General features: G+C 45.2%; 3 protein-coding genes across 6 annotated transcripts in view; 2 read left to right on the top strand and 1 right to left on the bottom strand.

The window, feature by feature from the left end:
* Positions 1-1,862: 1,862 nt before the first annotated feature.
* Positions 1,863-4,787, top strand: LOC135707528 (uncharacterized). The gene has a single exon (XM_065229371.1). It carries the CDS (start codon positions 1,863-1,865, stop codon positions 4,785-4,787), a length of 2,925 nt encoding a protein of 974 aa, XP_065085443.1.
* Positions 4,788-6,135: 1,348 nt separating this feature from the next.
* On the top strand, positions 6,136-9,347 carry DNAlig1 (DNA ligase 1). Of its 2 annotated transcripts, XM_065229306.1 has the most exons (4): positions 6,136-6,270; positions 6,335-6,430; positions 6,698-6,919; positions 6,980-9,347. In XM_065229306.1, exons 1-4 carry the CDS (start codon positions 6,251-6,253, stop codon positions 9,303-9,305), a joined length of 2,664 nt encoding a protein of 887 aa, XP_065085378.1. In that variant the 5' UTR covers positions 6,136-6,250; the 3' UTR covers positions 9,306-9,347. The 2 variants fall into 2 exon arrangements, with proteins under 2 accessions (XP_065085378.1, XP_065085377.1); XM_065229305.1 differs by lacking the exons at positions 6,136-6,270; positions 6,335-6,430 and having other exon boundaries at positions 6,492-6,919.
* A 50-nt stretch (positions 9,348-9,397) lies between these two features.
* The window catches only part of LOC135707500 (GATA zinc finger domain-containing protein 1), a 259,888-nt gene continuing 244,425 nt past the window's right edge, over positions 9,398-24,860 (bottom strand). For 2 of the 3 annotated variants that reach the window (XM_065229348.1, XM_065229346.1), the window contains exons 2-3: positions 9,866-10,418; positions 9,398-9,803 (exon numbers count right to left, since the gene is read on the bottom strand). In XM_065229348.1, coding sequence (XP_065085420.1) covers positions 9,432-9,803; positions 9,866-10,405 — 912 coding nt within the window. In that variant the 5' untranslated portion in view covers positions 10,406-10,418 and the 3' untranslated portion in view covers positions 9,398-9,431. Of the gene's footprint in view, positions 9,804-9,865; positions 10,456-24,860 lie in introns of those variants that run through there. The other variant, XM_065229345.1, reaches the window with a different exon arrangement.

Below are 24,860 nucleotides of genomic sequence, written 5' to 3'. Positions count from 1 at the left end.
TACATCCATTTTTTTTTACACTTTTTGTTTCTCCTTCTATTTTTTTTTGCAACTATGACGTGTATACTTTTCACTGATTTAGGTTAGGCATCTCCGGCCTCCAGAAACGATCCGCTGTCAGCTATTTTTTTTTTTGTTTTTCCACTGATTTCCGTCTTTCGTTTGGTTTGTCCGTATCAAAACACCAAGATCTACGCATTTAAGCAAATTTTTCCGAATTTAATCCCATCTTCAGTCGCCAAAATGTTGGAATATCAACGAAGAGAAAATACAAACGTGTTAACTTTGTAAGCGTCACTTTATTAATCGTCCCATAGGTTACAAGGTTGCCAGTCATCACAACAGCCAGTATTTAGCGGTAATCCTGAAGATTGGTCTATATTTATAAGCAGTTTCGACCAGTCCACGATCGCTTGTGGATATACGGATGCAGAGAACCTCATCCGCCTTCAGAGGTGTCTCCGTGGTCGCGCTCTAGAAACGGTCAAGAGTCGTTTACTCCTACCAACAGGGGTTCGGCAAGTGATACAAACCCTGCGGACGCTCTATGGTCGACCAGAACTTCTCATTCGTTCGCTGATCGATAAGATTCATCAAGTGCCACCACCAAGGCATGACCGATTGGGCACATTAATTGACTTCGGCATTTCTGTGCAGAATCTCGTGGACCATCTCATTGGGGCTGATCAAAAAGACCACCTATCGAATCCAGTCTTGATGCGAGAATTAGTGGAAAAGCTCCCGGGATCAATACGACTAGACTGGGTTGCCTTCAAAACCCGTTCTCAAACAGCTAACCTGGAAACATTCGGCAATTTTATGTCCGGGCTAGTGAACGCAGCGAGTGAAGTCACTTTCGATCTGCCAGGATCCAGCAGTACTTCCAGGGTAGAAAAGCGAAAGCCGGAACGGAAAGAGCTGGGATCTATCCATGCACATACTTCTGGGCAACCGATCCACTACCGGTAGGTAATTCCACTACAATTTCAAAACAACCGGCCAAACCTTGTGTCTCATGTGGCCGTGAGATTCATCGAGTGCCGGGTTGTCCACAGTTCAAGGCTGCTAACTCTGACGAGCGGTGGAAATTAGTCGACCAAAAGGGGCTCTGCAGAACGTGTCTCAACAGCCATGGTAAGTGGCCATGTAGATCGTGGCGAGGCTGCGAAATCGAGGGATGTCGCAAAAAGCATCACACACTCCTCCACTCGTCCTCTCCTCCTGGAAATGTGATTGTTTCTGCAAGTCACATGTCGCTCGGTGAATTTTCCTGGCCTCTTTTCCGTATGGTGCCAGTAGTTCTCTTTGGAAAGCATGGTCCACGGGTGGTGCTGGCCTTTATCGACGAAGGTTCTTCATTTACACTGTTGGAAGGCTCTGTTGCCGACGAGTTAGGTATCTCGGGACCTACGGAAGCACTTACTCTTCAATGGACTGGCAACGTGAAGAGGATCGAACCAAAATCAAAGGTGGTGCAAGTTAATATTTCCGGGAAAGATAGTTCAACCAAATACAAGTTAGGTCATGCCAGAACCGTGAGCAGTTTACTCCTGCCGTCTCAAACGCTGAGGTACCGCGAATTGGCTAGACGATTTCCCCATCTGCGTGGCCTCCCTGTAGAAGAATACGAACTTGCTCAACCAAAGTTGCTGATCGGGCTGGACAACCTTCACCTATGTGTTCCGCTAAAAATTAGGGAAGGGGGGCCGAATGATCCAATCGCTGCCAAGTGTCGTTTGGGATGGAGTATATACGGGAGCATACCGTTCCATACACGTTCAGAAGCTGTTGTTAACTTTCACGTCGCAGCGTTGCCTGATCATGATCAAGAGTTGAATGAACAGATGCGCGATTACTTCGCTATGGAGAATGCTGGGGTTTCTGCTCCGTGCAACAAACTCGAGTCCGAAGAGGATAAGCGGGCAATCCAAATCCTGCAAGAATCAACACGTCGCACGAGAGAAGTATCTCGTTTTGAGACGGGGTTGTTGTGGAAGTTTGACGATCCTGACTTCACTGGCAGTTATCCGATGGCAGTTCGCCGTCTGGAGTCATTAGAACGGAAATTTGAAGCGAATCCATGTTTGGCGGAGCAAGTACGCAACCAGATAGCTGACTACGAGCGCAAAGGCTATGCGCACAAGGCCTCTCTTACGGAGCTGACGTCCATACCGGCAAACCGGGTGTGGTACCTACCTTTAGGAGTCGTAACCAGTCTGAAGAAACCTGGCAAGATCAGATTAATCTGGGATGCAGCAGCAAAAATAGGTGAAGCTTCGTTCAACTCCAAACTTCTGGAAGGACCGGACCTGTTAACGCCACTTCCGAAGGTTCTATGCCAATTCCGGCAGTTTCCAGTGGCAGTGTCTGGAGATCTGATGGAGACGTTCCACCAATTAGGAATCCGGTATCCGGACTGCTTATCTCAGCGATTTGTGTTCCGCGATAGACCTTCCGACTACCCGCAAGTCTATATCATGGACGTAGCCACGTTTGGATCGACTTGTTCTCCAGCGTCGGCACTATATGTGAAGAATCTGAATGCCCAAGAATTCTCCAACAAATTTCCCCGTGCTGCTGAAACCATAATCAATAAGCACTACGTCGACGATTATCTAGATAGCTTTCGAACAGTCCAAGAAGCGATAGATGTGGTGAATGAGGTGAAGATGGTGCATTCGATGGGAGGATTCACGCTACGACACTTCCTATCCAATGAAGTGGATGTTCTGCGTGGGATCGGTGAAGTTGCAGCAGATGAAAGCAAGAATTTATTACTGGAGAGAGGAGGATATGTCGAATCAGTGCTTGGCATGCAATGGTTGCCAGAAGACGATGTTTTCACCTATTCCTTCGTTATGAGAGATGATCTTCAACCAATCTTGGAAGACAGACATGTCCCTACGAAGCGCGAAGTAGTTAAAGTGGTGATGACCTTGTTCGATCCACTAGGACTTATTTCGTTTTTCCTCGTTCATGGAAAAATCCTGATTCAGGATATTTGGGCCAGAGGTACAGATTGGGACGTTACCATTCCCAACGACCTGTACGAACGCTGGCGTACCTGGACGAGCCTTTTTCCGACGCTGGATCTGCTTCGTATTCCGAGATGTTACTTCCGGTCAACGCTTCCGGAAAATGTTGATGGCCTGGAGATTCATATGTTCTGCGATGCCAGCGAAGCAGCGTTCTCATGTGCCGCTTACTTTCGCGCAGAAATAGATGGAGAAATACAAGTGGCGTTCATCGGTTCTAAAACAAAGGTCGCTCCACTCAAAACCCTATCCATTCCTCGACTTGAACTAAACGCCGCCGTGCTTGGGACCCGTCTGTTGGAGACTCTTCAGAACCATCATAGCATACCGGTGTCTCGCAGGTTTCTCTGGAGCGATTCGAGTACCGTATTGTCATGGATTCGTTCCGACCATCGCCGGTACCATAAGTTCGTAGCCTTCCGTATCGGAGAAATCTTGATGTCTACAAATCCGTCGGAGTGGAGATGGGTTCCCACCAAACTTAACGTTGCCGATCAAGCAACGAAATGGAACAACGGACCATTGCTTTCGTTAGAGAATCCCTGGTTTCGAGGGCCGAGTTTCCTTTTCGAACCAGAGAAATTATGGCCAAAACAGCATCCTTCAACGCCGACGAAAGAAGAACTTCGCCCTGCTACCACGCTCTTGAGTCACCTCACACCGCAGGTGGGTATCCCGCTTGAAGTTCCTCGATTCAACTCATGGACAAAGCTTCAACGAACCGTGGCCTTTGTTTTGCGCTACGTGGACAACTGTTGCCGTAAGAAACACCAAGAATGTCTGCGCCTAGATGTCCTCACCCAAGAGGAGCTAAAACGGGCCGAAGAACTTCTGTGGAAGATCGCTCAGAAGGAAACATTTGCGGAAGAAATTTCTATCCTCGCCGAGCCACAGGGTCCTCCTGAGAAACGACATCGTATTGTGCACAAATCCAGCCCAATTTACAAGACATGGCCCTTTATGGATGATCATGGGATCGTGAGGATGCGTGGCAGAATAGGTGCCGCTCCTTATGTCCCAACCGAAGCTAAGTTTCCAACGATTTTGTCGAAAAACCACCCAATAACATTCCTAATCGTAGATTGGTTCCATCGCCGCTTCAACCATGCCAATCGAGAGACCATCGTCAACGAGATCCGCCAACGATTCGAGATTTTTAAGCTTAGATCGCTGGTGGAGAAAGTCTCAAAAAATTGCGTCTGGTGTCGTGTTTTCAAAGCTGCTCCAAGACCTCCAGCAATGGCCCCACTACCAAAGATACGCCTCACTTCATTCGTTCGACCCTTTTCATTCGTCGGACTTGACTACTTTGGGCCAGTCTACGTTAGAGTCGGTCGAAGTCTCGCTAAACGATGGATTGCCCTGTTCACTTGCCTGACGGTAAGAGCAGTGCACATGGAGGTGGTGCATCCTCTGAGCACGGAATCCTGCATCATGGCAGTGCGTCGCTTCGTGTCTCGCCGGGGTCCGCCCAGAGAATTCTATTCTGACAATGGGACGTGCTTCCAAGGTGCAAGTCGGGAGCTCAAAGCAGAAATCGAGAATCGAAATGAAGCCCTAGCGCTTACTTTCACGAGCGCGGAAACCAGCTGGAAATTCATCCCACCTGCTGCGCCCCATATGGAAGGCGTATGGGAACGACTAGTTCGGTCGGTTAAGGTGGCAACTGGGGCAGTTTTGGATGCCGCTCGTAAGCCCGATGACGAAGCTCTGGAGACCGTGATCCTAGAAGCCGAGGCGAGTATACTATAGGCCGCTCACTTTCGTACCATTGGAATCAGCTGATCAGGAGGCTTTGATTCCCAATCATTTCTTGTTGGGCAGTTCTACTGGGGTCAAAATTAACCCCACGGCTCCCGTAGATAGCCGTACTATACTTAGGAGCAACTGGAAACTGGCGCAGTTCATCAGTGAAGAATTCTGGCGGCGATGGGTGAAAGAATACTTGCCCGTAATCACTCGCAGGTGCAAATGGTTTGAGGAAGAGAAGGATCTTGAAGTCGGTGACTTAGTGTTGGTGGTCAGTGGATCCTTAAGGAACCAATGGCTGAGAGGACGCATCGAGCAGGTGTTCCCTGGCAAGGACGGGAGAGTACGTCAAGCGCTCGTACGCACTGCAACGGGATTTCTTCGACGACCAGCTGTGAAACTAGCTGTTTTGGACGTCATGAACAGTGGTAAACCTGGTTCAACTGCTCCTGGAACTCCAGAAGATCACCAAGGTTTACGGGCGGGGGAATGTAACGACGGACCCCCCGTCGCAGCGGCGCCGTGCGCACAGAACGCTGAATGAACCATCGCACTTCACTTCACATATCTCGATGACAGCGCACGTCCACGATTGTCATCGCTGTAGAGTATGGGAAAAAACAATCGGTAGAGAGAACGATTTACAACGAGAACAACAGTAATTCTAAAATAATTTATTATTTGTACTTAAAAGTATTTGACTTTAAACGAGTGCATTTAAATGCGATACCTATATTATTCTACAACACTAAAAGTAAGTTTGTTTGCCTAAAATATAGCTTAAAATTAGTGAACTAATAATATCTTAACCTAGATTCAGCTTAAAAACTACAACGTACGAATCCGACGACTCACTACTTAAACTATTGTCGGTTTACCAAAATTGTAAGTTGAAATGGGAGCAGTTTGTAGGTTACACTAAAATAAATATTCTTTTCTAGCTTGAAGCTAACAGCACAACAAAAACAGCGTTTGCTCTCGGGAGTTGGAAAACCCGTCAAGTCTTCAACCGTACAGTTCGCATTTATGCGGGATAGCCCACCGAGTCCACCTCGTCAGTAAATTTATATTCTGTGTACAGTGTTTTCAGTTTACGGTGCAAGCCCAGTATATAAAAATACCGAACAACTAAATGCTGAGTTTCGGTTATTAAATAAACGAACGTTAAAAAATACATACCGGACTTTCTTTCCAACGAATACTGCTGTACCCAATCTTACACCACACAGTGTTGAAATATTTCAAGCCTGCGTCACCGGCTGCGCCAGTTCGAATTTGACATCTCGCGAAGCGCACTTTTTGCACTTTTTGTTGTAATCCGGCGCGTTGTTTTGACTGTTTTGGAAGTGAAGTTCGATTTGATTTTCGTGTCGATTCAGGAGTGCTTTTACGGACTTAAGTAATCAACTTTGTGTTTTTCATTGGCATTTTACTAGGAATTTAGGAAGCTATTTTCCCTCTTTACAATGGCTCAAAAATCCATACTGTAAGTTTTTGATACGACGGATTTTTCGATGTATTTCATTTTGAATTCCATTGCTATCCCGCAGATCATTTTTCACCAAAACGGATGTCAAGAAGTACGATGACGATGACAAAGTGAATGAGAACGGAAAGGAGAAGGAGGACAAAAACAGTGCGGTTAGGTAAATACAACAGAATTAGTGCGCGCCTTCTGAATGATTGTTGTGGCTTCGAATCGGTTGCTTTTCGGGCGGAAAACCTAATCGAAATATGATTCGAAGCGCAGTTCTTTCGATCTATCGTGTTTCCGTAGTCAACGCGCTGGCGGAGGGTTCCATTCGCGGTCAGCGAATGGTTCATCTCACACGGGATGTGCGTCACTTTGTGTTTACTACCAGTAGTAGTAATTGCTCTTTGTATTCTTCCGTTCGTTCCTATGCTCAACGTAGTAAAAAATCGACCAGCAGCGTCACTGAGGATGACGATAGTCCCGTGAAGCGATCCGGGGGACGTAAGCAGAATGCCGCTGCTTTCGATTCTTCACCATCTCCTTCGCCGGAGAAGAAGACGACGACGACAAAGGAGAGTCCACCGAGTTCCGGGAGCAATACGAAGCGCCGTCGGATCGCCTCGTCCAGCAGTGAGGATGAAGCCCCTAAGAAGAAGTCTAGGTGAGTGAAGGTGATTATTTGGTTCCGGTATATTGACAATGAACGGGTTTTTCGTTTCAGTCCTGTGGCAAAAAAATCCGAAGGGGACAAACCTGTCAAACAGGAGAAGACAACTCCGCAGAAAACTCCTAAATCAACTAGCAAGTCCTCTAAAAAGTCTAAGGAGGACAAGAAGACGTCCAAAAAGAGTTCTCCGAAGGAAAAATCTAAGGAAACGAAAACTAGTTCTTCGGTGAAGGAGGAAAAACCGGTTGGCGAGGACGTCGAAATGAAGGAAGTCAAGGAGGAGGTTGAGTCTCCCAAAAAAGAATCGAAACCGGTTGATAACAAGGACAAGACGGTGAATGTGATGAGCTTTTTCACTAGCGCTGGTAAAAAGGAAAGTAGTTCTGGAAGCGGAACCAAAACGGAAGGCGTCGAGTATAATCCGAGCAAGAAGAACTACCACCCAATTAATGACGCATTCTGGAAGAAGGGTGAGAAGGTACCATACTTGGCGCTGGCCAGGACGTTCCAGATAATTGAGGAAACCAGCGGTCGACTGCGCATGATGGAAATCCTGTCCAACTTCTTCCGGTCGGTGATACTGCTCAGTCCGAACGATCTACTGTCGAGCGTTTATCTCTGTCTGAATCAGCTTGCTCCTGCTTACGAAGGTATTGAGTTGGGTATCGCCGAGCACACGTTGATGAAAGCGATTGCCCAAAGTACCGGACGAAGTCTGGCTCAGATCAAGACTGATGCCCAGAATACGGGTGATCTGGGGTTGGTGGCCGAGCAGTCCAAGAGCAGTCAGCGAATGATGTTCCGTCCGGCTCCGCACTCGGTGGAGGGTGTTTTTGGGAAGCTAAGGGAGATAGCCAAGATGACCGGAACGACGTCGATGGCCAAGAAGATGGACAAGATTCAATCGATGTTCGTGGCGTGTAGGCATTCGGAGGCTCGATTCATCATTCGTTCGCTTGCTGGGAAGCTTCGGATAGGTCTGGCGGAACAATCGCTGCTGCAAGCACTGGCTCAAGCATGTGCCATGACTCCACCTAATCAGAAGGACGCCAAAGAACCCATCATCAACGCGCTGAGCAAGTGCAACGAAGCATCGGCCAAGGCCAAGGCGGACGAAATTACTCTTATCCTGAAGACAGTCTACTGTCACTGTCCGAACTACAATCAGATTGTTCCGGTTCTGCTGGAACATGGCATCAATCATTTGCTGGAGAAGTGTCCGATGATGCCGGGCACTCCGTTGAAGCCTATGTTGGCGCATCCGACCAAGGGCGTCCAAGAAGTGCTGGAACGGTTCGAAGGAATCGATTTCACCTGCGAGTGGAAGTACGACGGAGAACGGGCTCAGATTCATCTGCTGGAGGACGGAAGTGTCAACATCTACAGTCGGAATCAGGAGAACAACACCAGCAAGTATCCGGATATCATCGCGAGACTGGATAACACTCGGAAGGAAGCGGTCACCAGTGCGATTCTGGACTGCGAGGCCGTGGCGTGGGATCCGGAAAAGAAACAGATTTTGCCGTTCCAGATCTTGAGTACCCGGAAGCGAAAAGACGCCAACGAGGCTGATATTAAAGTTCAGGTGTGCGTCTTCATGTTCGACCTGCTGTACTTGAACGGCGACCCGCTGGTGGAGCGTCCGTTCCTCGAGCGTCGGGAGCTTCTGTACAAGCACTTCAGTGAATTCGAAGGCGAATGGAAGTACGCCACCCGACTGGATACCAGCGATATCGACGAACTACATCGTTTCCTGGACGAAGCGGTCAAAGGCAACTGCGAAGGTCTGATGGTCAAAACCCTCCAGAAGGAAGCCACCTATGAGATTGCTAAACGATCCAGGAATTGGTTGAAACTGAAGAAAGATTATCTCGCCGGAGTGGGAGACTCGCTGGATCTAGTTGTCATCGGAGGCTACAAAGGCAAGGGTAGGCGAACCGGAACGTACGGCGGATTCCTACTTGCTTGCTACGACGAAGACAACGAAGAGTACCAGAGCATCTGCAAGATCGGAACGGGATTCTCCGATGAGGATCTCCAGACGCACGCCGATTTCTTCAAGAACAAAATCATCCCACGAGCAAAGAATTACTACCGATACGATTCATCACACGAGCCGGACGACTGGTTCGAACCAGCTCAGGTGTGGGAAGTCCTTTGTGCTGATTTATCACTCAGCCCGGTCCATCGTGCCGGGCAGGGAATCATCGACGCGGAAAAGGGCATCTCGCTGCGTTTCCCTCGGTTCATCAAGATTCGCGAAGACAAAGGCGTCACCGATGCTACCTCGGCCAAGCAGGTCGCCGAGATGTACCTGAATCAGGACCAGATCAAGAACCAGAAAGGCAACCAGCGAGATCCCGAAGAAGATTTCTACTAAAGCCCAGTAAGTCTTGTTAATCGTTTATTAGTTTACATTTAGAATCGAAAATTGTGAAAATCAATTTACAATAAATTCCTTAACGTAAGAAATTTCAAAAAAATCAAAATTTATTGTACCAAAGCATTAGCATTGGTACAGATGAGAAATATTAGCCCAAATGAAGTTGGAATTATCCTCCTGGGATGTGTTTTCCGGTCCCCAGCAATCCGGTCGGGGGAACGGATTGTGTCGGTCCAAATAGTAACTGCTCGGGGCGTGCATGACGAACTCCATGCAGTTCAGCTTCCGTGGGAGATCCTCCTCCGGACCGATCAGATACGTTGCTGGATCGAACCGTTCGCTCGGTGGCGGACTGGAAGTCGTCGGAATCAACCATGTGATGTACGCACTTTTCTCGCAGTACGAATCAATCTGTAGTCCGTGGATCTGCGCATAGTAGATTTTATCCTTGGCGTCCATCAGTGATACGATGTCTCCGATCTGGTAGTAGATGTTCTAAAAGGAAATCAAAAGTCGATTAAAACAAGTCAACAGTAGCACCGCGCCTTAAAACTCACATTATGGAACAACGTTTCGACGGTGTGCGTCGTCACCGTGATGGTGGGTGCCTTCATTGGGTTTTTCTTGAAAATAAACCTCCTCGAACGTCCACCCTTGCCACCGTTTCCACTTGAACCACCTGTACCGCCCTTCCGGGCGCTCCGTACATTTTTTCGAAGCTTTCGTGGACTCAACGACGGCAGAGGCTTCTCCTTAGCATCGGCATTGGAATCTTTTTCGTCCCTTTCATCAACCGGCTCATCCTTGATCTCGTCCGATCCCGATTCCTTTATCTCTTCAATTTTTACATCCTCCGTTGGTTCTTTTGCTTCATCCGGCGGTGCGGATGCCGCTGGAACTTCAGTGGCAGTAGATTCCGGCACTATTTTGATCGGTTCCGCCTGAATCTCCTGGAGTTCCTTTTCGAGCTCAAGCTGTTCCTTTTCCTGCTTCTCGTGGCACGGGCTGCACAAAGTTACGCCCTTTTCTACCGTATGCCACTTTTCCGATGTACCGGTTTGGCAATGAGAGCACTTGGGAGCCAATTTAGGGCCCATTTTTACGGAATTACTCGAAAGGTTACTGCTAGCAAATCCGGGGATGCCACCGCAAGACGCTAAAATTTTTAGTGTAAACAGAGACCTATCATCAGCGCAGCTGCAGCGGTTTGTAAATATAAATACGTGCAAGGTTAGTGCAGACGGTATGGTGACACTAGAAAGCGGGCATTGAAATATTTCAAGCCGAAAAAGCCCCCTGAACGCACGATATTTCAAAACATTCAAAACTCACCAAAATTTGAGTAGGATCCTCTTTCACGGCCACTGAGAGAAAAAAAAAGTCACTTTTTGTGTAGTGGAGATTTTTTTTAAACTACTGAAACTCAGCGCTGAGTAGCTGTAGTTTTTATAAACTTATCATAAAAGTTAGTAGAAGTGACTCTCTCTCTCTTTGAGTTATTATCAGTGGCTTCATATCGATCAAGAGTGAATCTAAGTGGTACACCAGGAAAAATCTGAGAGGTCGAGTTGCCCGGAATAAGCCTTTTATCTCTAAAGCAAATATCAAGAAGCGTCTGGAGGTTCGAAGGAATACGTGGATAAGTCTCAGAAACTCTAGAACAAGGTTATTTTCACTGACTCGACGAATATAAATCTATTTGGCTCGGATGAAAGACATATGGTGTGGAGAAAGCCGAATTTAGACCTGAATACACAACATTTGAAACCCACGGTCAAACATGGTGGAGGCAGCGTAATGCTATCGGGTTCTATGGCTGCTAGTGGAACAGTTACCATGGAATTTTTTGACACCACCATGAACAAAATCAAGAACAACATGTGAAAAGGGCATACAAGCTTTTTGAAAACAAACCTTCTTATGCCCTTTTCTCACCACCCATATGTCACCAACGCAAACCATCAACATCACCGGTAAGGGGAAGCTTTCTCCTTCCCGATGATATTGTTGGTTTGCATAGGTGACCCTTGGTTGGTGATAAAAGGGTCTACAAAGGTTTGTTTTTTTTTTTTTGTAAAATATTGTTTATTTAGGTCTTAAATAACATATTCAAGATATTTAAAAAATATATCAATCTTCTAGAGTCAAAATGAAATCTAGCTCGCCTACATCTATTCTATTATTAATATTCACATTGACAAAGTTGATGTACTTAATGAACGTTTTTAAAATTTGATTTCTTCTCGCTGTTGTCATGTTACCCAAGATTGGCCGTACAAGATCGTCGAAGCTCAGCCTCTGCCAGCCGCCGAGCGTCGTCGTCAATTTTCGCTGGATGTGTGCCCAAGCTGCAGCAACTCGAGGGCATTCGCAAAACTTATGTTGCAAAGTCTCGATTCCTAGCGCACAGTGCTGGCAGTTTGGGTCGTTTGCACGGCCGATAACGTTCATCAGTCTACGGTGCTCCGTCTTCTCGTTCACTAGCAGGTAGAGATTAGAGTCGGTGTATAATGAGTCACGCCAAGATAAAAACAGTTTAACTTGCATCACGGTTTTCGAAACATTCCCATTCTTTTCACTTGGCAACAGAGGACTTCTACAACAACTTCAAATGACTTCTAGCGAGAGAAAAAATATTACGGCTGTAGTAAATCATTATATCAGTGATTTTGTCAAATTATCTTTACAAAAAGAAAAGTAAAAATTCTCATTACTAATCATTACCGAGCGTATCCCATGACAATTTAACGCTCACTGCGTGTTTATGCTCATTTTTTCGATTATATTTTATATTATATTGCAATACCTTTCGTGGACCTTTCATAGCATCGTAATGTTTATTTACTTTGCACGATAGGTAGCCGGTTTGACAGTTCAATAGGTAGACTTGGCTTCACTCTTGGCGTGACTCATTATACACCGACTCTAGTAGAGTTCAGTACGCTGGCTCGACGATAGCCTTCTCGATGATATGTTCATCCAGATCTTTTTCCAATTGATGCCTGGATGGTTTCGTTCCACTCTGGGTAGCTCAGTTTGTTCCAAGTAGAAACGATGGATTTGATCGCTGGAGGGGTTTTGTTGGATGTGGTGTGGAAATAAGGGAATTTGCTGTGAGAGAAGTTTTAGGCAAGGAAGATCGGCGGGGGGAGGAATATTTTGGGCGAGAAGGGACTGATAATAGGGAAGGGAAACGATCTCCTGCAGGTGACGATTGACTAGAAGTGCTTTGCATTTGATCGCCGGCAGTTGCAGTTTCAATCTACACACTTAGATTTTTTACCGAGATGGGCACCACCGAGCAGCTCGGCATTTTATTTTGCAGGAAATTCAGCAAAAAATATGTTTGTTAGCTGAGATCTCGGCAAAATTCCCGTTTGTTAGCTGAATCTCGGCAAGTTTTTCACTGAGATCCAGGAAAATAAAATGCCGAGCTGCTCGGTGGTGCCCATCTCGGCGAAAAAATCTAAGTGAGCACCCTGCTCTCTGCTGCGCGCCAACTGCTGCATTGGGACTCGTGCGGGTAGCCCACGAAAAAGGAAAGTCCCCATCGTTGATGTCAGCTTCGCCGTGTGAGCACATTGCGGTGGAATAACAGACGAGAGGTACCACACCTTCGCTGTAATGAAGATGTTCAGCAGTAGCACTTTCTGCTGCAGGGAAAGGGAGCGCATGTTATGCAACCATATGAGTTACGAGATCCTCGATACTAAAGCGTCCCAGTTTAGTTTAACCATCAGTCGCACTGAGTTGGTGAAAATAACGCCCAGTACCTTGACATTCTCCTTTGTCTGCAGCCCTGGTATCGTCAGTGGATCTCCATTGAAGAAACCAACATTGATCGCCACTGTTTTCAGCCGATTTAGCTTTGCCCCGGATACGATCTCGAAGCTACCAAACAGCTGATAAATACGGTCTAACGTGTGTTTTGAGGTGGAAATCACCGTGATGTCATCAGCATACGCAACGCAAAGGTCACCAGCGCATACACGCTCCACCCGTGTGAGGAGGGGATGAAGATAGAGCACGAACAGCAGCATCGACATCGGGTGTCCCTGACGTACGGACCGTTCTATACGGAACGGCTCTGAGAGGCACCCATTCACTAGCAGCCGTGATGAAGAGGCAGCAGCGACTCGAGAGAGCCAACAGACGAAACCCTGGTCGAAGCTCAGAGAGAGCAAGGTCCGATGCAGGAACTCATGAGAGACCCGATCGAACGCGTGGTCAAGATCAAACGAGATCAACTTCCCCTTCTGCTTCCTCGCGATTAGCTGCGCAATACGATCTTTGAGCGAGAGTGTAGCTTGGAAAATAGAACGGTCGGTATTTGCGCATTTTTGAGAGTCGCTCAGAACTAGATGGATCCGCAGTACTCGTTCCAGGCGGGCCTTCATCACGCGGGAGAGGATTTTAAAATCGACGTTGAGCAGGCTGATCGGACGGTATGCTCTTGCTGTCCCATCCCCACAGCGTTGCCAGGTCATTTTCAGAAAAATCTGGACCAGGTAAAATATAAAATCTGGAAAAATCTGGAATGCTAAAAAAATCCTCTTTTTAACATAATGCTATTGAAATCAAAGTGATGTGCCAATCTTCCGTAAAAATAGTTCAGTATGATCATCTGGAATTTATGAAAAGCACTAGAATGGTTATAAATTACATGTTTGATTTGTTAAACTAATAGTCGATGTAGTTCTTACTATTTGATGCAGTAATAGAATAGTAAAAGAATTTAAAGATTTTATTAGTTCTAAATAATTCTAATATTACTCTGAGGTTGATCAGATTTACAGTTTAATTCTTGACATCATACAGCACACAACACCCAGCAGACCAGTAGGCAATTCTATTTTTAAGCAAAATTCACCGGGCTGAAGTGGGAATCAAAACCTAACATCGTGGAACTCACACACAGTTTACCTAAACTACAGGTAGCTCCACTATTTGCATGACCATTATGCCAAAGAATAATTTTATTATATTACAAAAATGAAAGTCTGATAGCTTCATTTTTGAAGTCTCAGGATCTTGCAATGATTCTAAATTTCGGAATTTATATTTCTCCTGCGTCCCAGATCATGAAATTTTTGTTAGTCTGAATTTACTTGGAACTCTTTACAGGATATCTTCGCCTTTTTTATTAGCTCAATTCGAATCATCCTAGAATTTCATCATATTTCTCACATCGCCCTAAAATAATCTTGAAAATATCTAAACTTTTCCAGCAACATGCTAAGAGTTCTTAGCATTACCTCTTGTAATCTCTTATAATCTCCAATCCCACAACTCCCTCAAATTGGTAATAATTCAATTTTGTGTCCGTTTTTCTCTATGAAATTCTTAAAATATTCTTAACAATTTAGTTGGTACACTCTTCCGAATGACCGTCACACTCTTCTCAGACTTATACGATAAATCCCCTTTAAACTGCTTCGTAGGTAAGGTCAGACTTGTTTTGAAATCCTTTTCAGTATTACCTAAGTAGTCAAGTACTTTACTAAAATGGTTTTGAAAGTCTTCTGGGAGATTGCGCTTAAAACTATATTAAAATTAATCTCCATAGAAACATTAGACAGAGTCCCATTGAAATTATTCTCACGATTCGTATCAGCATACTCCTTAAGTTTCATCATATGAATTTTCTATGATTTCTCTTACGGATTGTATTTCCTTTATTGACAAAATCTCCATGCAATTGTCATCAGAGTTGACAAGACAATTGACACCGTCTTCAACCAGACGTTGCACAGACTGAATATTTAACACTAGACAACGGACAACACACCACACCCATTAGACCAGTAGGGAAATTTTTAGGTTGCCAAAATTTGCCTCGGCTGGAGCGGGAATCGAACTCTCACTTCGTGGCACTCACAATACGCCTAAATGATGGTTGACGCCACACGAAGCCCACAAAGATGGATGTAATTCTACTCAGAAGTAGCTTGAAATTCTCCTTTGATTTCACAAAGAATTCGCCTCACACTTAACTGTGAACTATTTTCAGAATTACCTTAAAATTCCAATAATGTCCAACGTCGATGGCCGTTAATAATTAAAGTAGCAAGTTTGGCACTTTAGTTTTTTTATTAGAGGGTAAATCAATGGCAGTGATATTTTTAAAGCAACATGTTCAAAAAATCTGGGAAAATCTGGAACATATTTAAAAAATCTGGAAACATACGTGGTCTGTCTGTGTATCTGGCAAGACGACTAAAAATCTGGAAAATCCAGATAAATCTGGAATACTGGCAACGCTGCATCCCCACCTCGCTTTTTAACCAACACAATAGTGCCATCGGCGAATTCAGATGGGAGCTCATTCGTCATAGCTTCATTAATAACGAAGTAGATCTCTCGATAGATGACGTCGAAAGTTCGTAGGTAGAACTCTACCGGCAAACCATCGATCCCCGGTGATTTACGTTTTTGCGACGTTCGGATGGAGTTTTTCAACTCGTCAATGCTGATCTCTGCCATTAGAGCTGCGTTGGCTTCGTCGTTCTCGGGTACGGCTCTCTCAGTTTCGAACATTTCTTCCCTCACCTGCCTCGTCTCTTCCGCCGCATACAGGTCCCTGAAGTATCGAAACATGTGTTGCTCGATCTCCAGAGAGCCTTGTATTTGCTCTCGTCGTTCGTTCTGCAGTCCTGTTATGGTTGTTTTTTTACGTCGTCTATCACGGATATGCTCTCGCCGGCTATAAACGTCTGGTTGATGCGGATGAAGTTTTGCGCAAATTGCCGCTGCAACGTGAGCATTTGTGCTTTTACGCGGTTGATGGTCACCAGCATGGTTGGATTCTGGTAATAGTCATCATATGCGAGTCGTAATTGCTCGTAGAGTCGTTGTTGTTCTGCGTTGAAAGTCCTGAAAACTTCACTTGACTTCCATCGGAAAAAAGATTTTATTTTTGGCTTCGCGCATGAGAGCCACCATGTCATCCAGCTGGGGAAATTTCTCCGTTGGCGGGTACAAAACTGCCATCGCACTTGGAATTCCTCTAAGTTCTCGGCGGTTAAGAGGTGAGGGCGGAGGGACCAGTAACTGCGTCCTTGTTCGCGGCCAAGGTCGAGCCTGGATGCCGCATTGTGTGTGATGTACGTGGGTGCCGGGGCTGTGGGGTACAATTTCAGCCACAGATCGTGAAGCTGTAGCTGCCGTACGGTCGCTTGGAGAGCCGGGCTTGTGTTGGAACTTGTTGAGTCGCTCGGACGTAGCACGCAGTTAAAATCTCCAGCGAGGATGACGTTTTGAGTGTTGTATCGAAGGTAGTACGCGATCGTGCCGTTGAAAAATATTTCTCTTTCCGCACGAACAACTGTCCCCGATGGCGCATATACGTTGCAAAGCGTCGTGTTTTGCACCCTCAAAGCGATGAGACGACCATCCAGGCTCTTCTCCACATGCGAGAATTGTATGTGGTCTTTCAGCGCGATTGCCGTTCCCCGCCTTGCTTGGTCCACATTGCAGATAACGTTGAAGCCAGGGATAGAGAGTTGCTCATTCTCCACCTCCTGGAGGAAAACGATATCCAGTTCCAGTGTTCGTACAAAGGTTCGAAGAGCGTCAATCTTCGTTGCGTTCGTAATATTGTTGATGTTGATGGTGGCGAGGTTGTAACTGGAGAACTCAGCCATTAGGACGGTTGGTTACTCCCATCTCGCTTGTCGTCGCAGTCGTCATCCACGCGAGGCTTCTTGCCTGGTGGTCGAGTGCGGAGGTGTCTTCTGGAGCTGGATGACCCTACAGACGAATCTGTTTCGTTTCCATCGGACTTACCACTAGCAGTTTTGCGATCCACTCCGCCGCTAGTGGGGGGTTGTTGACTTGTATAGGGAGTCCGATGGGGGAATCGAAGGCGAAGTAGGAGCTAACGTGGGGAAATTCTGTTCGGTTCGGTTGGTTCGAACTGAGGCCGGGAAGCTTGGTTCGAGGTCGTTTTAGTTAGGTTCGCATTGGGAGCGGTTTGGTTTGAGTTTGTGTTGGTTTGGTTCGCACTATAGTCGACTGGACTCGTTTTTTGCGACGGCGTCTGCTTTGCGGCATCGGCGTATGATTTTTGCACGAGCAGTTTTTTATTTTGCACGCAAGTAGCCCCGATGTGCATGTATTCGCGGCAGGGTCGGCATGTTTGTAGCTGCCCGAAATACGATACATTCGTCACTTCGCCGTCGATCGTGACCAACGACTCGATGTTTCGTTTCACCGTTATTTTTGCTATACGAACGCCGGTGGAAATGCCAGGGAAATCGATATCGGTTCCGCATCGTTGTTCTCGTATTGCGATTACGTCACCGTATCTTCCTAGAAAATCAGTGATTTTTTGATCCGACACGTCCTCGGATAAATCGTAGAGCCTCACCTCCACTGCTCCCTCCTCCAGTGTGATTTTCAACGGATATTTTTTCCCGTCGACCGTAATTTCGTGTTTGTTGTCGTGTTCCTCACAGATTCGTTGCGCCAACGCTAGGTCGACGACTTTCACGAAAGAAACTCCGAGGGTTCTGCTGTTCTGAATCCGTAGCACTTCACCTTGCTTCAGACCCAATATGGTCGCACAGAATTTGTGAACTTTGGCATTGTCCGGTTTCTTCTGCACGTTCGCAAAATCTATGCGAAAGGTGTTTTCTCGACGACCCATCGCGAAGTCGTTTGGACGCGCAGCGACACGTAACGGCTCAGCGATGCGCAGAAAGAGAAAAAAAAAACACAGTTGGCACTGGTAACTAGCTTGTGTTCGACTTCCACAGAACTGTAGCAAAAATACATCTGTTCAGCTCAGAAGTTGAGCGCTCACTGGTGTTTACAAAAAGCTTGTATGCCCTTTTCACATGTGGCTCTTGAAATGGGCTTTTTGAACATCCTGAAACGAAATATACAACCTTCCGTGCTAAAGTGGATTATTGGTTTCAACTCGGGTAATGATTCAAAGCACACCACTCACGTAGTAAAAGGGAAATAAACCATCCTGGTTTCACTTGATTTGAAACAGGCATTTGACAGACTGGACATATCAAAAGCAGCCACCATTCTCGTGTTTCAAAATCGTCAATCAACCGGATTATATCCGCATGCCTGCACAAGAAAACATCGCTCGAATGGTTTGGGCAGAGGACGGGTTCGATCAAAAAAATGAGAGGGGCAAGAATGTTCTCTGAGCCCACAGCTGTTCATCTTGATGTTGCATCATGTCTTACAATCGGTCAACGAATTCATCCCGGAAATCAAATTTGCTCATGGATAGAGGATCGATATACCGTGCATACTTGAATACGCGGATGATCTTATGTTCATTTGCGAAGAGGTTGAACCATAGAGGTAACTCTAAGACCAGAAGGTCCCGAAGAAACGAGCTCAACTTTTTGGCTCAGCTCTGGTGTACTATCTTCGGTCCCAAGCTAATCGATTCACCCCTCGAAATAAATAGGAAGATCCACTAACCCCTTATTTTATCTGTCAAACTTTCATAGTGAATCAAAACAAAAATAGTGTAGTACTCGAATGTATACTACACCGAGGAGAATTTCCGTATACCATTTATGTGTGAAACCACATATTTTTTTGCAATTAGCCTTCACAAATAAAAACTATGTTTGAGAACATAAAAATTATTTGGTTTCCCGCAAATAAAATCAATGTTCTAAAATAAATGAATTTCATTTGCTTAGGCTAATAGAATTTATGTGTGAGGTTTATAACATTTATTTATTGGTTGAAAATAAAGATTATGTGTCGTTTTAAATAATGTTTACGTGTCAAGTACATATACTAAAAATATTAAAAAAATATACACAATAAAATAATAAAGATACATGCATTCAAAGTGTTTTTTTTTTTTTGTTACTTCATACGTAATAGGGGAAAAGGCTCTAATGTTGGCCTATGGATCTAAGATTGGGCCCATCACTGAAAATCTGCTATTTATCAATTGAATTTAGATGAACGCGTCATTGGGACGATACTAATGGATATTTTTGGTTGCTATTGAAAATTTAGTCGATTGCTGAATTGATGTCTGGGCCCAAATTAGGGACACTTAGGCTGACATTACATACATTTCCCCTACATCGGTTATTTCAGAGGGATTTTCCGCGTGGAGACGTTTTCCGTTTGAGTCATCCCGTTTCTGTCGAAAGGTGCATCAGAGGGTCTAGCAAATACTTCGCCGCTTTGAGCCTCTTCGTCCCCTTCCTGCACGTTTTCCTCCCGCGCCTGCTCCTCCTGGACGTATCCCTGCGGAAAAATTCGCAAAAAAATGTTATTTCAAACAAACCATTTATATGCACCTACTCACGTTTGCCTTGCACCAATCGGTTAGAAGTTAGCACCACTCAGCGCTCAAACATCAAAATTATGTGATGCATAATGATGCAAAACATATTTTTTATGGTATCACATGGTATTATTTTTTATGGCATCACATGGTATTATTTATAAATATGTCACTCATATAAGTGTTATGGGCTATCTTATAACAGATAAGGGGTTTGTTATGATGTTTATGTTTACTCATATACAAATAATGTTTTGAATATCTTATAAGAAGTATGTGTACGAACCATATAAACTATAAGTTTAGAATTTTATTAGTGTAGAATGGGGTACGTTAATCGATTTGCTTGGGACCAATAGGCTAGTCAAGTAGTGAGCCAATTTAAAATCGTTAGTTTCATATTGATTGTTAGTTGAACTGCCAAGTTCGAAAAGTATCAACTTCCGGTGGTCACTATTATGAGAAACTTGGGAGCATACTTGACCAGTAGTCTTACGAGAGGAGCTACATCTTCAGAACGCATAAAAAAGGCGTACAAAGCATATCATCATATGTGTTCTTTCCTCAAGCAACATCCTCTTGAATGAAGCGTAGTAAGAAAGCTTTACCATTGTCCAATTACTCCAGTGGTGACGTACTCCATGGAGGTCAGCACAATATTGAAGAGAAATCGTAATTCACTGCGGAGAATGGAACAAGAGATGCTACTGACTCTTCATAATTTGTGTCATGACGACACAGAGGTGCCTACGAGGAATGATACTGATAATGAGCAGTCTAGCGATTCAGCAAACGACAACAATCATCACGAAGAGCGTCCACAAGAGAGTAGTAGAACTGGCCACATTGCCCCCGATAAACAACAAAATAAGAAAAACAAGGTTAACTATACTTCATTATTTATTTATTTAATTTCTGGAGCAACAACAGAAAAGGGCCCATCAGGATTTGTAAACAAACCGTTCCAAAGCCCATTCCTCACAAATCGAAGGCCGCCCACACAAACCAACACCATCTTAGTGTAGGTAGAAGTTTCCTCTATCCGATGATGGTGTTGGTTTGCGTGGGTGGCCTTCGCTTTGTGTGTAGAAGGTTTTAGAACGGTTTGTTTGCAAATGCTGATGGGCCCTTTTCTATTGTTAATTTTGTTTTTCTTCATCGGACTTAACGTGTCTAAATCAAGGGGGGAGGTGGCTGTCAAATACTAACAATCGTCGCCTACCTCGCATAGCTGGTTCCAAACGTAAACAAGCCATAAGAAACCTACAGCGTTTGTTTACGTTTGGAACCAGTTTCATACAAGAATGATCAGTAGGCTGAATTGACAGCACGTCCCCCCCCCCCCCAGGTCTAAATGAAGCCTGATAGGTAAAAGCCTAGAAAAGGCGTAAAACCCCATATCTTTTCGAAATACATGAATCACAATAATACAATACAATTACAACGAACATTAATCAAGTCTATAGCATAAAAAAAGTTATCCTTCTATGGCATAGAGTTGTCCGTGAATCAGGTAGAAGTCCTCGCCATGCAGTTGAACCGGAAACAAAAAATAAGCAGGTAGCATAATCCTTCACGTGTACATTAAATGGACAGCTACTCACCTTCTCAGGAGTCTGCGTTGAATACGGTGACGAAAGGTTTCCGCTGCACAGTTAAAGTCGAAAAACTCGTAAAACTCGTTGAAACGCCCCGACATGACCCATATTGGGTCATGCAAGCTGTAGTTCGCAGCACGAGGTCCAAGATGCAGGAAACTCCTCGACCGAAGAACTCGTTCTGGTGCGTAGATTTCACATTCAGCCAAGATTCCTGGAGAGTCGATTTCACCAATAAGAACTTTCGCTGCGAACACGGCCTGACTGACGCAGTCCAGCGTGATTCCTAGGTCACGAACATTGTCCACACGTTGCAGAAGTTGGTGATTTATTGTACAGTTGAATGCCACTGGTTTCAGCTTGTGATGAAATGAGATAATATTACATTTTTGTACATTCAACGTGAGATAGTTTCTTGAGCACCACTCTTCGAAAGTATCGATTAGGTGCTGAAGCCGCAAGCAATCGGCGAAGCTACGAACAATCACATAGATCTTCACTTCATCCGCGTAGAACGATCGGCAACCAGTTGGGAGGATCAGTTCGGCCTCATTCACAAAAATCGAGAATAGCATTGGTCCCAAGTTGCTACCTTTAGAGTCGGTGTATAATGAGTCACGCCAAGAGAAAAACAGTTGAACTCGCATCACGGTTTTCGAAAGATTCCCTTTCTTTTCACTTGGCAACAGAGGAGTTCTGCATCCACTTCAAATGACTTCTAGCGAGGAAAAATAGTAACGACTGTAGTACATCATTAAATTAGTGATTTTGTCAATTTATCTTAACGAAAAACAGTAGAAATTATCATTACTGGCCATTACAAAACGTATCGCATGATAAATGTTATGCTCACTGCGTGTTTATGATCATTTCTTCGATTATATTTTATATTTAATTGCAATACCTGTCGTGGACCTTTCATAGCATCGTAATGCTTGTTTACTTTGCACGATAGGTAGCCGGTTTGACAGTTCAATAGGTAGACTTGGCTTCACTCTTGGCGTGACTCATTATACACCGACTCTAGCTACCTTGAGGAACACCGGAGCTGTTTGTAAAATAGTCCGATTGCTCTGATCCGATTCTAACACAAAGTTCCCGATTTGTCAGATAGGACTTGAACCAACGAGGTAAACCCGAGAATACACCGAGTTTTTCAAGTTTAGCTAACAGTATGGAGTGGTCAACCCGGTCGAATGCAGCCTTAAGATCTGTATATACAACGTCCACCTGCGCTCCAGCTTCCATACTCCGAAGACATAAAGAAATGAACGGAGCTAGATTTGTTGAAACTTGAAATTGATCTCTTGGGATAAAAACAGTGTTTGTCAGGAGAAATGTAATTTCTGCAGCTAGAGAATAATGCGTCGTTGATGATGATTTCGAAAACTTTAGAGTAGGCACTGAATGATGTGATCCCTCGGTAATTTTCGACGTTTCTCTTGTCTCCTTTCTTGTAGATCGGGAACATGAATGACGATTTCCAACGTTTAAAGAACTCCCCCTGCTGTAATGAAATATTGAACACCTTCGAAAGCGGTGTTGTAAGCTCTGAACAGCATCGCTTGAGGGGATCCCGTCAGGGCCAGCAGCATTAGAAAATTTCAGCTTCTTGATGGCGGATTCGACGAGGTCTACTGTAACCGAGGTAATCGAAAAATTGAAAGCATCACTGGGAGTGTCCCTCACCGCTTCAGCAACTTGGGACAACGAAGCCGAAATGTTCTGCCAGAAGATTGCATTTCTCAAGGGAATTGCTGGCGATTCTATCACCCAGGTGAATTTCGACTGGTAGCCTCCTCGTTTCGTTTGGTATTCACGAATGACCAGAACTGCTTTGGATTAAGCCGTAAATTAGCCTGCACACGCCTTGTGTAGCTCTTGTAAAGAATGCGGTTATATGTGCGATATGTTGGAAGTAAGTAGTGAAAGCCCCTGAATACGCGCATCTATCATGTGAGTCTCTATAGTGGCTCCCAAGATCGAGAATGACAGCTGCCGTATGAGTGTGTATGAGTGCGTGAGAGTGAGAGACTGACGAAGCATAAATTGCTGATGTGTGTACAATTTATGTTTGTTGACTAGTCCATTGTAACTTGTAAATAAAGACGCACGTAGAACGTAGTCCGCGGTTATTTTTCTTTGGTATCACGCGACTCCCGAGACGGGTGTTTATTGTCCGGTAGTTCGGTTTGGATAAACCTGTGTACATCTGCTTGCGCTGGGATTCCCACAGGTTATGGGCCCAGATCCGTGAAGAAAGTAATAGTGGAAAAGTGTTCTCCGGTGGAGGAGACATTTTGTGTGGATTGCGTTGCGTTTGTGCTTTGTTTACGAGAAGATTTCCCCCGGCGGGTGTATGTGCTGTTGTCCGCAGCTGAACGTTTTTGTCGGGTGAAATTGTGCTGTTGGCAGTGGAGTATCGGCCAAGTGTGTAGCACGGAACGGAATACGAAACGGAAAAAGTTTTGTTCGAGGAGGAGAAATTTTGTTTTTCTCTCCTGTACGGGCTGAAGTGCAAACTTATTGTTTGCTGGTCCGGTCTCTAAAAGTGCGATTGTTTGAACTGAAGAAGTACGCTTCGTTCGGAAAAAGCTTATAGTGGAATAAGAAAGAACACTTTGTGGAAAGTATCGAATTGTGAACATTGTTCGCTCGATTGTGAAGCTGTTTTCTTTGCCCGACCGTGCGCGTAGTGTTTTTTGTTTCGTGGAAAATGGCCGAGACGAAGATAACATTAGACCGGTTGAACGATTTTAATTGGGCAACTTGGAAGTTCCGGATGGAGTTGTTGCTGCTCAAAGAAAATCTGTGGACAACGGTGATTGACGCGAAGCCGGAGGTGGTTACAGCAGCTTGGACGAGGAACAACGAAAAGGCTCGAGCGACGATCGGTTTGGCGCTAGAAGATGGTCAGCTGTGCCATGTTATGGGAGCTGCTAGTGCAAATGAGATGTGGGACAAGCTCAAAGGCTACCACGAGCGAGGGTCTCTGTCGAACAAGATCCATATACTGCGGAGATTGTGCTCGATGCGGCTGAAAGAAGATGGCAGTATGTCGGAGCATCTAGTCCAAGCGTCAGAGTTGGTTCACCGACTAGCCAGCATGGGAGAGCCGTTGAAGGAACATCTTGTTGTGGCGATTTTGTTGTCAAGTTTGCCGGAGACGTACAACCCGCTCGTTACTGCTCTTGAAGGCCGTCCAGAAGAAGACCTGAAGCTGGAGTACGTGAAAGGTAAGCTTCTAGATGAGTGGCGGAGAAGATGCGAGAACAAAGTGCATGAAAAGGCCAGTGAAATGGCGATGAAAACCACAATGCGATCGGAAGAACGGAGAAGTTTTGTACGGGTTTGTTACCATTGCAAGCAAGAAGGGCACTTGCGGCGAAATTGTCCTGTGTTGATGGCGGAGAGGCAGCAGAACCAAGCGAAGTCGATGGTGGTTAAGCAATCGGATGCCGGTAGCATTGGCAGTAGTCGAGGAGTGTGCTTCACGACGACGACTGCAAGTGATGTGTCGATTGACGGTCGTTGGATCATCGACACTGGCTGTACGAAGCACATGGCTGGTTCGACGGCGAGCTTCGACAGCATGACGTTTTGCGAAGAGAAGGTGTCGTTGGCGGACGGGAGAAATGTAACTTCCAGAGGAACCGGACATGGAAGGATCGTTGG

Source organism: Ochlerotatus camptorhynchus, unplaced genomic scaffold (assembly GCF_037179485.1).
Source record: "Ochlerotatus camptorhynchus isolate MF236.1 unplaced genomic scaffold, CSIRO-AGI_Acam_v1.1 ptg000313l, whole genome shotgun sequence".
NCBI lineage: Eukaryota > Metazoa > Arthropoda > Insecta > Diptera > Culicidae > Ochlerotatus > Ochlerotatus camptorhynchus.
The sequence above is the reverse complement of the archived record's forward strand: the minus strand, read 5'-3'. Positions and strand labels throughout refer to the sequence as shown.

Coding starts and splice junctions, on each gene's coding strand:
- LOC135707528 (XM_065229371.1), top strand. CDS start 1,863: ATGGAGAATGCTGGGGTTTCTGCTCCGTGCAACAAACTCGAGTCCGAA.
- DNAlig1 (XM_065229305.1), top strand. CDS start 6,519: ATGATTCGAAGCGCAGTTCTTTCGATCTATCGTGTTTCCGTAGTCAAC. Junction 6,920..6,979: donor GCCCCTAAGAAGAAGTCTAG/GTGAGTGAAGGT, acceptor TTTTCGTTTCAG/TCCTGTGGCAAAAAAATCCG.